This window comes from Pseudophryne corroboree, chromosome 4 (genome assembly GCF_028390025.1).
Source record: "Pseudophryne corroboree isolate aPseCor3 chromosome 4, aPseCor3.hap2, whole genome shotgun sequence".
Taxonomy (NCBI): Eukaryota; Metazoa; Chordata; class Amphibia; order Anura; family Myobatrachidae; genus Pseudophryne; species Pseudophryne corroboree.
In genome coordinates, this window is record NC_086447.1 from 355,687,967 (window position 1) to 355,702,771 (window position 14,805).

Here is a 14,805-nt window from a genome sequence, read left to right on the forward strand (position 1 = left end):
AGTGCCAGATGTGCCAGATATGCCCCACAGTGCCAGATGTGCCAGATATGCCCCACAGTGCCAGATATGCCCTCATGCTGCCAGATATGCTCCACAGTGCCAGATATGCCCTCATGCTGCCAGATATGCCCAACAGTGCCAGATATGCCCCACAGTGCCAGATATGCCCTCATGCTGCCAGATATGCCCCACAGTGCCAGATATGCCCCACAGTGCTAGTTTGTTACTTACCCTCCGTCGCTCCCACGCTGTCCCGTCGCTCCCGCGCTGTCTTCTGAAGGAGGGACACGGAGGGCACAGCGAGCGGCTCTCCTGTGTCCCTCCTGCGTCTCCGGCGGCAGCGGCGCGTGTGTGTGTTAAAGGAAGTGCCGGTTCGTGCACTTCCTTTAACACACACACGCCGCTGCCGCCGGAGACGCAGGAGGGACACAGGAGAGCCGCGCGCTGTGCCCTCCGTGTCCCTCCTAAATACTCACTCGAGTATAAGCCGAAGTGGCTTTTTCAGCACAAAATAAGGTGCTGAAAAAGTCGGCTTATACTCGAGTATATACGGTAATAGAATAATATCTGAACAGCTACTGAATGCTGAGTTACATAATTTAGGACTAAAACGTGCTATTGTTATTTATCTATGAGTAAAGGTATCCAGTAAACATTAGAAATTGGAATGGTTCCTATGGTTTACAGCCTTTAATTTGGCGGTGAAAGGTTAGGCTGCCCTAACCTAAGTCAACTGTTATGTGACACATTGATATAAGTGCTATAACCTGGTTTGTCCCAGAGTTCAGGTGAATGAATTCAGATGTGGCAATAGATATTTACAAAAGTTCAATGTCTTATTTTCTCACTCCTCTTGCATTATCCACTTTGGTAATTAATCTATGTGCAGGTTCTCTGAGTGTTTCCATAGTGATCACTTATGTGTATGGGCCTAATTTAGACCTGATCGCTGCTGTGAGTTTTCGCACAGCAGCCGATCAGGTCTGCACTGTGCATGCGCCGGCGCATGCCAGACAGCCTACGGCCGTCTCAGCCCGGTGATCGCCTCTGCCTGATTGACAGGCAGAGGCGGTCGCTGTGCGGCAGGGGGCGGGCCGGTGGTGTTTGGCCGCCATTTTAGAGATGCGGTCCGGGCATAGCAGGCATGCCCGGACTGTGCGAGGGGCGGGCCGCGGTGGCTTCGTGACGTCACACCCCCCCGCTGCGACCCGGACAGCAACGAGTTGCTCCCTGCCAGCGCACAGGAGCTGCGCTGGTAGGGAGCTACTCTTCAAGTACAAAAGCATTGCCGCTGTGCGATGCTTTTGTACTTGTGCGGTGGGGTAGGGTCTGACATGCGGGGCGGACTAGCCCTGTGCTGGGCGTCCCCCCGCATGTCAGGGAAGCTGATCGTAGATGTGCTAAACTTAGCACATCTATGATCAGGTCTGAATTAGGCCCTGTTAGCAGTCTCCAACCCTTCAACCTATTAAACAGTTTGCAGGGGGTGCACAAAAGACTTATGCACCTTTTACATCGCAATCCTGGGTCCAGCCTGGGTCACTGAACATGGGTTTCGCGCCATGTCATGGTGCCCCGAAACCCCGTTTACACCATAGCTGGACCCGGGTTTTTGCCGGGGCTTCCCTCTGTCAGTGCTTGGAGATGACATCATCTGCAAGTGCCGGAAAGCCGCCTCCCCATACAGTGTAAATGGGACCTGGGTCTGATGACTCGAGTCACCTGTTTACACTGTCCCGTTATATAGGTCCAACCCTGCTCACTACCCAGGTTGACCTGGCTTTTTGCTCAAGGACCCTTTTAAACTCTAGGGGTGGCCTGGTAATAACCCTGGTTATTTGGGCAGTGTAAAAGGGGCATTAGAGGGGATTTCCACTTTGAATAACCCTGTAGTTTGGGGATGATAAGCTTTCTCCACAGTAAAAGACATCTGGTGTAGCAGCTCTAGTTGGAATCCTTGTAGCTGCCGCGTTGAATCCCTAATGCCACGGAGACACCAGAACAGTGCTGAAAGTGATTTGCAGATGTCCTGCCTATGTACTGTATGTGATTGCTAAGACAGAGCTAAATGCAACAAATCCATCGCAAGTCCCCCCTAGCATCCCTAGTTCTATTTTTATTCAGAAGGATTTAGTACAGGTGACATTTAAGAGGGGAAACCACTGTACGTCTATTATCAATCTGAATACTTGTTTACAAGCTGCAAAGTAGATGGAGGAAAAGCCATCTACGCTCACAGCTCAGACATGTGCTTCCAATTGTCTGCACATTTATTTATTTTTTTGTTTGTTTGTTTGTTTGTTTCATATCCAAAAACTTAGGGAAGAGGAATTTTGGACATATGTCTGCACATATTTGTTATTAACACAATGGTCCAGATTGAGAGGGGGGGGGATGGGTTGTTGCTTTGCTTGTCTGTGTTTCTCCCTTACTAAAAAGGTTCTGTCTTTCCAATATTTAAAACATAGCAGTAGCATGCTGAAAGCATAAGTATACTGACAGGTTAGTACTGCAGGCACACTCTGGGGGTAATTCCAAGTTGATCGCAGCAGGATTTTTTTTAGCAGTTGGGCAAAACCATGTGCACTGCAGGGGAGGCAGATATAACATGTGCAGAGAGAGTTAGATTTGGGTGTGGTGTGTTCAATCTGCAATCTAATCTGCAGTGTAAAAATAAAGCAGCCGGTATTTACCCTGCACAGAAACAAAATAACCCACCCAAAACTAACTCTTTCTGCACATGTTATATCTGCCTCCCCTGCAGTGCACATGGTTTTGCCCAACTGCTAAAAAAAATCCTGCTGCAATCAACTTGGAATTACCCCCTCTATTGGGAGTGTCATGGTCCTGATACTGGGATCAGTACAAGATCCTGGCAGTCGGGATCCCGGCAGTCAGGAGGAAGACGCTGGGAGGCCAACAGCCGGGATCCCGGAGGCGAGTGTGGTCTTGCTGCGCTCACCACGCTTCGGCCTCGGTGGCCACAGGTTTCTGTTCCCATTTGAGTAGTGGCGTGGACCACCACACAAGAGGGGTAACCAGCTGGCGGTCAGGACTCCGACCGCCGTTATTTCAGCTGGTTCGGGATTCCGGCGTCGGTATCCTGACCGCCGGGATCCCGACAGGCCATCAATTGACTGCCTCCCCTGATACTAACTTGTTTTTCTCTGTTTCCAACATATTTTTTCGTATTTATTAGGGTCAATCCAATTGGATACGAGTATGCAAATTCGCAGAATGAAATTTGCATACAACACCGCCTTGCGCACACCATCAAAACGCGAGATGCCTTTATAACTGACGAGTCACAAGAAGGCGCACAGCTTTTCTACAATAAGTGACCTAGTAGAAGTGTATGAAAAAAATAGAAAAATCACCCTTGACCCCGAAAAGGTGGCAACTGAGATATCAGGACCGTAAAAGAAGGCTGTTAGTGGCCCTAAGGAAAGGACTGGAGGTTCTTAAAATGTGTTTTGTCTTTTTATTAATTTTTGGTTTAAAAATTATAAGGAAAAAGTGTTTGTCAGCAAGTGAATGTCTTTATAGTATTGTGGGGTACAGAAATCTGTCTAAGTGATTTCTCAGTGTTTTTATACAAGTTTAATAATTTTGAACAACAAATACTTTATGCAAGTTCTAAAACCCCTCTCCCATCAGTACAACACCTCAACATATGGGGGTCATTCAGGTACTTTGCAAATGCGCAGGACCCGTCCTGCACATGCGCAAACAGGTCCTGCGGCATAGGTCGCAGGCCAGCATCAGACTATCATTGATTGACAGTCTGATGCCGTTTTGGGGGTGGCGACAGGCTCTGTTTGGAAAAAGGGAGGCGTGTCGCAGCTGTCGCCGCTGGATGAAGCCAGGGATCTCCATCATAGGACGGAGATTTCCTGGCTGGCCTCTGCGATGGGCGGCTTGCGCAGCACTGTGGGTGCCGCAAGCTGCCCAGTGGTGGGTGCTTTGATCCGAAGCTGTGTCCTAGGAATTTGCAGGGAAAATGCAATGCAAGTTTGGAATTGAAATGTAAATGCAATTCCTAAAGCAAATTCACTGTGAAAACGGCTCACACAAGCAATTCGCTCCTAAGTGAATTGACCCAATTAAATTGCTATAATGTGTGGGTATAATAACTTACAAATTCCGGAAGGGAAAAGGAAAAATGCAGGTGCGCAGTGTAAGCCAGAGGTTCCCAAACTCAGTCCTCAAGGCACTCTTACGCGGTCATGGTTTTGAGGATAACCATACTTGTCACAGATGACTTAGGGCCTAATTCAGCATGGATCACTATTCAGAGAAATCGAAAATCAAGCTATTAACCGAACAACTGCGCATGCGTAGTGTTCGCATTATGCAAGCGCGAGGGGTAATAGCGCACAGATCGTAATCGCAATGTAGCCGCTGTTTGACTGACAGGAAGCTGATGTTTGTGGTCGGAAGCCTGACGTTTTCTGGGTGTGTCTAAAAAAACGCAGGCATGCCCAGGCATTTTTGGGGAGGGTCTGTGATGTCTTCCTGCCCGTCTCAGTCACAGGTTAGTGGCAGTCTCAGACCTACTCACATTTGCTCAGATGGTAAAGTTTCTTCGATGTTCCAGGAATTACGTATGCATCTGCGAGTGGATAGCGATCTGTGAGGCATTTGCAAACTTGCACAGGGCATGTTTTCTTCCTGATGGGGTGGCGCCTTTCTACTCGCAGACCACTGCAATTTCTCTGAATAGCGATCCATGCTGAATTAGGCCCTTAATTCGTACCTCAGTCAGTTTGATGCTCAGCCATGGATATCCTTAAAACCTGCACTTTTAGGGTGCGCTGAGGACCGAGTTTGGGAACCACTGGTCAGATCTAAGACTACTGTTAGACAAAATTATTTTGTTAAACTCTTAGTAACATGGAGCATATGTGAAGTTCTTAGCACGTTTGGCCAAAAATGCTGGAAATTGACTAGACAGTTCTAATAAATAAAAGCACTACATTCAGTCTGTTTTGATCACATATTGCCTTAACATACATTCATATGTTTCCACGTTTAATCTCATTTACTGTGTTTTTATGGCTACAAAGACACCACTCTGATATCGTGCCACAGACTTGTAAATTCTTGCTGTTGTCATGTGTGCTCAAAAGTACCTGGTGTATAATAGGCTGTCTGACATCTTAGGGAAACATACAGTAACCAGGACATCAAGCACTATACAGAGAAGTCATACAAGGCAGCAAACATTTATCATTCTGATCTGTAATCTGGGTAGCAGTACATACTGTATATAAACAAATGATACCAAAATGAATTCAATGCAAAAATGTACTGAAATCATATATTTATATAAGGTTGTGCTATCCAGACATTGTTGTCCATACATAAAATACATGGCTATTATGAAATTACTGGCGACTCCACTGTTTAATACAGCCAACATACATTTATGAACAAATAAACCTAATTTAATTTAACAGCATGGACCATTAATGATCTTTCCTCCTATCGTTGTATAGTGTGTAATCATGTGCACAGGAAGCTGTCTGCTCAGATCTACAGTAAATAATCAGTACAGGAAGTTTTACAGAAACAATAGCTGTCAGTTCTAAACAGGCATGTTTGACATTCCAATTGTTACCTACATCTCCCATGATCAGCAGCTAATGTGCACCACTGGGTACTTAGGTGTCATTCCGAATTGATCGCTCGCTAGCAACTTTTTGCAGCACTGCGATCAGGTTAAATCTCGGCAAAACTGCGCATGCGTATGCACCGCAGTGCACAGGCGCGTCGTACGGGTACAAAGGGGATCGGTGCTGGGCGATGGATTTAATGAAGAATCCATTCTCACAGCTGAACGTAAGGTGATTGACAGAAAGAGGGAGTTTGTGGGTGTCAACTGACCGTTTTCTGGGAGTGTTTGGAAAAACGCAGGCGTGTCAAAGCGTTTGCAGGGCGGGTGTCTGACGTCAATTCCGGGATCAAAAGGACTGAAGTGATCGCAGCGGCTGAGTAAGTCCAGAGCTACTCAGAAACTGCAAAAAACTTTTTTGTGCCGTCGGCTGCAAAAGCGTTCACACACTGGCAAAGCAAAAATACACTCCCCCGTAGGCGGCGAATATCTGATCGCAGCGCTGCAAAAAGTTGCTAGCAAGCAATCAACTCGGAATGACCCCCATAGTTACAGTAAGCTAAAGGCTGCCTGCTCTGATTATAGTCTGGTAAAAATGTACATCCCAAATGTACTACTGTGCTTTGTAATTCATGATCTAGGACAATTCATATTTTGAATTATTATTGCAGTTGTGTAGAATATACAATGTACTATTGATTTCCGTTGCTGCAGAAACCTGCGCTACAATCCCACAACAACTGGAAGTGTAGGAGCAGTGTGAGAATTCACACAGGCTGTTGGTTTGAGAGGAGCAGGAAAGATAGCAAACTGGTCATTCTCCTGACAGTGTTGACAGATTTTATGGTCCTAATCTCCTTGAGTTGAGCAGTGTCTGGTTAGAACCCTTTAATTCCCACAGTTTTTTCACACATTAAGTCAGATTTATCTATCCAGTAATGGAATTTATAAAACTATCGAACCATATAAGGTGTAATAGAGAGAGAGAAAGAGAGAGAGAGAGAGGGAGAGAGAGGAGAGAGATCTTACTCTTGCAGAATGTACAATATCAGTGCATTGTATATCATGCATTTGTTTTACTGATTTTTCCTTTGTTTTTTCTCCACAGAGGTTGGGTAGTAGTAGCATGCAGCCAGATGAGGGCTCAGAATGGCTTCTGGAGCTCCTGAGCGAGGTGCAGTTGCAGCAGTATTTCCTACGCATACGTGACGACCTCAACATCACACGTCTTTCCCACTTTGATTACGTAAAGAATGAGGATCTGGAGAAGATCGGCATGGGCCGACCTGGTGAGCAGATATACTGTGGGGATGGGCAACATGACTACATCCCATACTGTGTGGTACAGAAGTTATCAGTGCTGACACTAAACCTAACAACCAAGTAACAGTATATACACGGTTGAGTCACATTATTATGACCACCTCATACATTTGCCATCGGCAGCGCAGAGCCCATGAAGTACATCACCTGTTGTGCGCTGGCTTGGTGGGTATATAAGGTGTGTGATAGGCCATCTGCACACGTATCACTTGTTGCTGTCATGGGTAAATGGGGCAGTTTATCCAAGTTGCAAAAAGGGATGATTATCGGCTTTTGGGGCTAAGGGTGTTAGTACTTTTGAAACAACGCAGTTTGTGAACTGTTCGCGTGCTGCTGTCGTGAAGGTGTATTGTGACTGGACAAAGGGCACCATTGCAAATAACCAACACGGAAACTGCAGAGCACCATGTGCCATTAATGTGAGAGGGTCATGAGGGCTGACCGACACAGTACAGTGGAGCAGCTCACCATCAAAATAAACCCGGGGCTACCAGACGTGTGCTGTCCGTGCTGCACACAGCAGTTACTCTGGCTATAAGCTGGTGGTCATAATAATGTGACTTGACTGAGTATTACATGGGTATTCAATTAGCGGTGATGGCTGCAAGGTGCTGGCATTCTGGCTGTTTCTCAGAATACCCTGCAGTAGTGCGCAGGAAAATCTGTATTGTTGAGCCATCATATTAACCACTTAACTGACGATTTTTCCCTTCAAAAGCGTTAACAACATTGTTTTTTAACATTTATTTTATTTAATAAAGTTGAAAAAGTATTTTTTTTTAAATATTTAAACATTATATTATGCACATCTGCGGAACGGATCTCCTCGTCAAAAATGGGGGGACAGGGTTGGACGGCGCAGTTGCATGAAATCTGACCATGCCAGTTAAGTGGTGCAGTGAAGTGCCACTACTTGTATATGTCTTGTTCCCAGTATGCCTGGTGACAAAATTCTAGTATACTACACCACTATATGCTAAACTGACTTACATCAGGAAAGTGATATTTAGTACATGTCCTGTTTCTATTAGTGAAAACTTTGAATGGAAGTGCTCATTTTACTAGTGCTATTCCTAGGGGGTACATTTACTAAGATGTGAGTTCTATTTAAGATGGGTTGTTGCCCATAGCAACCAATCACATTCTACTTCTCATTTATCTAGCACCTTCTATAAGATAATACCTGGAATCAGATTGGTTGCTATGGGCAACATCGCATCTTAAATAGAACTCCCATCATAGTAAATGTACCCCCTAGTATCAGTTTGGCTTAACTGTACTCAGTTTGCATAAGTCTCAGACAAACAAAAATAATTAATGTTAGATTCCCTATAGATTGTAAGCTTGCGAGCAGGGCCTTCCTACCTCTAAGTCTGTCGCTGCCCAGTTTTGTTCTATAACTGTTGTTCTAATTGTAAAGCGCAACGGAATATGCTGCGCTATATAAGAAACTGCTAATAAATAAATAAAATAAATGCCAGCTACCCTCACCAAGAGGGGATAGTTAGGTACAGGAGTGCTGGTCCTGCGCTCACTGATGAAATGGGAGGAGAGCAGTGTGAAGTGCTACAAAGAACGTGAGAGTGGTTCTACGGTCATTGGGTAATAGTTACAAGAAAGGGATAATTCTTGTGCTCACCGTGTGGATCTGAGTGGTGTGCCATGTGTGTGGTGGGAGGGGATGGAGGAGAGGTAGTGTGGAAATGCGTGCATGGATGTGTATTAGATTGGAATAGTAATTGTTGGTGTAAGTATGTTTCAGTGCTGAGTGACACAGCACTCTGGTGTATGGAGCAGTGGCAGAACATTTGCGCTGTTAAGTCGCTAGAGTTTTGTGAACTCAGATCAGGAACAGGGGGTTAGCTTGGGTGTTAGGAGGCCTGATAAGGCTCTTCCTCATGTGGAGGTAACTGACTACCAGGGTGTTTGTGGAGTATAGTCTGGTATGAAACTGACCGGTGCAAACGATATGCAAAACTAGAGAGCACAGTGGATATGGTGTGCCCCTTGGTGAATAGTGACAGAGGGCTACAGAGCCCGCACGCAGCCCGGGAAGAATGCTAGAACTGGTATAGAGACATTGTGGGGCAGATGTATTAAGCCTGGAGAAGGCATAGAAAAGTGATAAAGCGGTGATAAGTGCAAGGTGATAATGCATCAGCCAATCAGCTCCTGTCAATTTACATATTTGAGCTGATTGGCTGGTGCGTTATCACCTTGCACTTATCACCGCTTTATCACTTCTCTATGCCTTCTCCAGGCTAAATACATCTGCACAGTGCAGAGTGTTAATGTTGCGCTCTTAAGTCTATATTAATTATAGCATTTATCAATTTGGATGTAGAGTACTGAGGAGTGGAATGCACCGTGCTTACTAGGAGAGTGCACAGCGTAGAATAGATTTTGGTACTGCTGGTTGAAATGCACAGCGTAGAATGGATATTTGTACATGCTGGTTGAGGATGGGTACGCGTTACCTCCACTGGGGATCCCGGCGGTCAGCATACCGACTGCGTGATCCCGGTTGCGGAATGCGGGGGGAGCAACAGGGGCCAACATGCCCCTTGCAGGCTCGGTGGCGAGTCTATTCTCACTCTATGGAAATGGTCCCTGCTAGTCGGCATGCCGACTGTCTGGATTTAGTGGGGATGGGATCTAGCCGTCGGTAATGTGACTGGCGATCTCCCGACCGCTGGTCACATAACTACATCCCGCTGGTTGAAATGCACAGCGTATAATTAATACTGGTACGTGCTGGCTGAAGTATGATAGATGATACAGATTTTCCAACCACCTGGCTGATTGGCAGATACAAAACTCAGGGATCTCTTCAACGGCCCGTGGGAGCCCGTAAGGACAGTAATCAGCAGCACCACGTCAGATAACGAGGCCTGTAAGCCCAACCTGTGACATGTGGCAACCAACGATGTAATTATGCTGGGCATACACTGTAAGATAAAATGCCTTTCAGATCAACAGACATTTTATTTGCCACTGCAATAAAAGCAAATAATATGTATTTGCAAACACAAGAAGTCACAAGTGTATACAGTGTAAATTATGGTTCACCTACCATATATACAGAATAATAATAAAGCAAAAAACACTGTTAGCGCAAGTAGTAACAGTGTTTTTTGCTTTATTTCATCTGCCACTACAGATATCCGGGACATACACTGAGATCTCTCACAGTGGGGTAAATTTACTAAGGTGGGAGTCCTTTTAGAACTTGTGATGTTGCTCATAGCAACCAATCAGATTCTGCTTAACATCTATCTAGCTGCTTTAGAAGATAATAGATAGAATCAGATTGGTTGCTATGGGCAACATCACCAGTTCTAACAAACTCCCACCTTAGTAAATTTGCCCCAGCGCATGTCACATGATATCGGTGCTCAGCCCCCAGGGAGGAGACACATCCCCGTTCCTTCCAATGTGAAGGAACAGAGGAATATCCATTGGTCGGCCACAGTAGGGCATACACTGCCCAATGCGGCCAACCAGACACTTAGAAAATATTACATTGGAGGGACATGCTGGACGATCAAGCATTTCCGACCGATCGATATTTTCGGATCAATCAGACGCATACATGCTACAGTAATCTGGCCGATCCGCCAATATCAGGCGGATCGGATAGAAAATAGTAGCTTGTATGCCCAGCATACGTTGTAAATCAATACAGCTAGATGTGTAAATAATGGGCCTAATTCAGACTTGATCGCAGCAGTAAATTTGTTAGCAGTTGGGCAAAACCATGTGCACTGCAGGGGGGCAGATATAACATGTGCACAGAGAGTTAGATTTGGGTGGGGTGTGTTCAAATCGAAATCTAAATTGCAGTGTAAAAATAAAGCAGCCAGTATTTACCCTGCACAGAAACAATATAACCCACCCAAATTTAACGCTCTCTACACATGTTATATCTGCCACACCTGCAGTGCACATGGTTTTGACCAACTGCTGCGATCACCTCTGAATTACCCACAAGTACAGGTTAACAAATGGATGAATAATATGCTCTTTATTCTGTTTAGAAACACATAAATAATAATCAAACTCAGTCATTAGTGTCTGAGACACAATGCTCCCAAGATGTCAATGAAGTTGATCAGGTGGAATCCTTCAGAGTACACCCTTGACATAATAGTGCCAGTCCGTATAAGTGTAAATCACTTTATGTGTCATGAATTAAATGGTTAAAGTTGAGCCAGACTTTTACAATACCGACCTCACCTCACTGGGAAGCAGATGACTGCAAGGCATACCTATAAAGTGGGATGCCATAATCATTGGTATCATTGACTGTCAAGTTTGGATCCAACTGTACATTTGACAATTTAATTCAAGTATTCTTTCTGAAGGATTCTACCTGATCAAACATTAAATCTTTTACACCTTTTCTAGAAAAAATGCGAGGTTAATGAATGTGAAAAAACGCACAACTACAACCCTTTACACTGACATGTGGGGGGACGCCCAGCACAGGGCAAGTCCGCCCCACATGCCGCGTCCTGCCCTTCCTACAATATCATGCGAGCGCATCGCTAAACAGCAATGGGCTCACATGATTAGGATTGCCATCGTTTTGGGTCGCAGCAGCTGAGTGTGATGTCACGCAGCTGCTGCGGCCTGCCCCACAAACGGTCTTGACATACCAGCGTTGTCCAGACCGCGGCCCCAAACGGTACATCGATGCACACACAACGCAGTGTTGACGCCCCATCACCAACAATCATACACTACCTGACTTTAGTAGGTAGACACTGTGCCCATTTCTGAAAGAAAAATGTGTGCGGTGGGCCTCCATCATATTGGGGTAGCCAGCACTGGGCTTGGTGAACTACATGTCTCAGCTGGCTCTGGTTGCAGGGCAAGCTGGCATGTGTGGTTCTCCAAGTGCCTGCATGCCCTGACAGCCAAGTATAGTAACCATGCTATGCTGGGACTTGTTTGACAATGCTAAATGTTTTTAAATCCATTTTTATCATCACTATTAACCCCATACCCACCCGGTATCAGATGTGCGGAACAGCTCTCTGTGCTATTGGCACCAGGGCGTGTTATACTCAGGACAGGGGTCCGTATGCATTTTTGCTGGTCTGACTTCCCCGGGGATACAAGCCCTGGTGCCAGCTGGCCTGTATCTGTCCGGAATCATGGTTGGGAGTCCCCCACTCTGTAGGTACTCTCAGCAGTATTGGTTAAAAAGTGTTGGGGTGGGTCCTCATTCACTATTGCTGCATTCACAACAGCCACTCTCTGTGCTAAGTCAAATGAGACTCTTCTAGTGTTGCACACAGATATACAAGTGTCACTCGCACCACGCATCTCCCGCTGCATGGTGTATTGAGGCTAGATGTATGAAGACTTCTCTGTAGCATCTCTTTCCTTTTTTATAGGCCAACGGCGTCTTTGGGAGGCAGTAAAGAGAAGAAAAGCAATGTGTAAGCGCAAATCTTGGATGAGTAAGGTAGGCAAATGCTAAATACACCAGTTTTAATCTATTGTGACATTTGCAGACGTACTTCGCATTCATAATGTAGTGTCAGGATGATCCAGTGCTTTCCATTTAATCATTTCATTAGTATTTTTTGGAAAGGTAGTTTCTTCTTTTTTTTTTAATTGTCTTTGAGCCTGCTTCAGATCACCCATAATATATGACGGCTGCAGATCACCCATAATATAATATGCTAATGCTGCATGAGGCGTCTTATGTAAATAGACTCCTCCTGCCAGCTTATCTGATCCACTGCTAATAATCCACCCATAATATATGATGGCTGCAGATCACCCATAATATAATATGCTAATGCTGCATGAGGCGTCTTATGTAAATAGACTCCTCCTGCCAGCTTATCTGATCCACTGCTGAATCTGAAGACGCGGAATTGGATCATCTGCGTTAACATTGGTTATCTGAGTAACCCTCATGTTACTCAGGATGACCGGAAAAGTCACACCGTCCAAGGATGCAGCCACTGGCTTCAGCATTCCCAGAAAGTGGACACGCTCCAGTTTTTGGCAACGTTGCCTGTTGCCACCCCTAAATACCAGCAGCAGCATATCAATCATTCTGCAGCATTTGGGGCCTTGCGAGCGTCATTACATCCCTGGGTCTGCACATGAGCAGTATGGCTTCTGCGCATGCGCAGATCCAGAAACATTGCAGATCATCGCACATCTCTGAATTAGGATCTTGTTTCCATTAAGGGCATCATTTAGAGTTAGGACTTAGGTGGTTATTCAGAGTTGATCACAGATTTTGCTATTTTAGCAAAATCTGCGACCACTAAAATCACATGCTGGGGGCTGCCCAGCATGTGTGGCACCGCCCAGCAATGCGATCGCAATTCAGTTGCGATCGCATTACATAAATCTCAAATAGAGGTTGACCACTTCCAATGCAGCACGGCTGTGTATGAAGGCGGTCTGGCAACATGTTTCCTATAACGCAGGTGACATCATCAGTCCATCCTGAAAACGTCCATGACACGCCTGCATTTCCTGCTCTTCTCCTCCCAATGCCACGTCGCTCCTCCTGGATGCCTGTCACATAGTGAAGTGTTGTGCATGCGCACTGTAACCGCTGCATGTGCTCAGACACCCAGTACCTGCCGTGCGTGCTACATCCAAGTCTGAATAAGGCCCTAAATCCAGGTAAAAGTTACAGTTTTGCTGTAAGCAGAGCTGACGTGGGGCATTTCTTATTTATCGCTAAGGGTATATTTACTAAAATGCTGTTTTCCGTCTGTTTTGGTAGTGTATTTTAAAGAGCAATAATATGAAAAGCAAAAACCAGTTTGTTTTGCATTGTTCTGCATTTTATATGATTTCTTTTTACATCCTTTGACCAGGATGGGCAGAAAGCAGCCACTGCTTGGTAAATATACCTCTAATATTCTAAAGCAGCAGGAGGTGTCTGTAGGAGATAGATGCCTCCTCTTGGCATTAGCAAGGATCCGACAGCTACATGCACTGGCCAGCCTGCATAAGCTGAAGCTTGCTCAGGTTGGCCTTAGGATACAGACACTGTATTTCGGGAAGGACCCGTCACACATTCTATACGGGACGACAAGCCGAATGGTGAGTCCCCGGTGGCTGTGATACACACAGTGCTGCCATTCCCCGGGATAACCAGCCAGCACATATATTACACACAGCATAACATCATACAGCATATATGTGCCAATCCTCCCTTCCTATACACTGTGTGGTCGGCACTGCAGCCCAGGAGGCTACGAGCAACATTGCGAGACCCATTCTACACATGCTTGCGTCTGCGCAGACCCCCACACATCATATTTGTATGCAAACCATCGAGTTTGCGTACAAATATGAATCAAATCCAAATGACATTATAAGTCAGGGCGCCAGGTCACCATTGGCCCTAGATTTTGGTGTCTGGCAACCAGATTATTCAGGGAGGAAGGAAGGGAGGAAGCAGATACTCGTAAACCCCAGTGGAGATTCTTGGCGTGCCTGTATTGCGGCGGCCAGGAGTGTATGTGCTAAGTGTCCATCCCGGCCTGCGCTGATTGCTGTGCCTGTTGGTGGGGGGTATTGTTTAGCCAGGGGATAGCTGTAAATGGGTGATTTGCCTGGGGGTACCGGGTTGGTTTGCCTGGAGGGTGGGGGGACGCTGCTCAGTGACGTGGCTGCGAGGGGGGTGGGGGAGGCTAGCTCTAGCTCTTTCATTTCATCCTGGCTCCTAGATTTTAGAAAAATGTGTCAAGCCCTGTTATGAGTAGGGTTTCCTCCTCCTCAGTCCGCATAGACAGCTTATAATGAATATCACATGTCATTGCAGCGAACATGGCATAAGCCTCATTTACAAAAAAAATGTCATATTGTTCTCAGCATTTGCA

At 45.8% G+C, this 14,805-nt stretch overlaps 1 protein-coding gene and 1 long non-coding RNA gene across 11 annotated transcripts in view; one reads left to right on the top strand and one right to left on the bottom strand.

Moving 5' to 3' along the window:
- Positions 1 to 14,805, top strand: part of TNK2 (tyrosine kinase non receptor 2) — a 544,303-nt gene that overhangs the window by 415,351 nt on the left and 114,147 nt on the right. For 9 of the 10 annotated variants that reach the window (XM_063916519.1, XM_063916517.1, XM_063916516.1 and 6 more), the window contains 2 exons: positions 6,723 to 6,903; positions 12,340 to 12,410. In XM_063916519.1, coding sequence (XP_063772589.1) covers positions 6,741 to 6,903; positions 12,340 to 12,410 — 234 coding nt within the window. In that variant the 5' untranslated portion in view covers positions 6,723 to 6,740. Of the gene's footprint in view, positions 1 to 6,722; positions 6,904 to 12,339; positions 12,411 to 14,805 lie in introns of those variants that run through there. The other variant, XM_063916526.1, reaches the window with a different exon arrangement.
- LOC134909537 (uncharacterized) overlaps positions 1 to 14,805 on the bottom strand; it is a 72,086-nt gene that overhangs the window by 50,000 nt on the left and 7,281 nt on the right. The gene's annotated exons all lie outside the window — the stretch shown is intronic.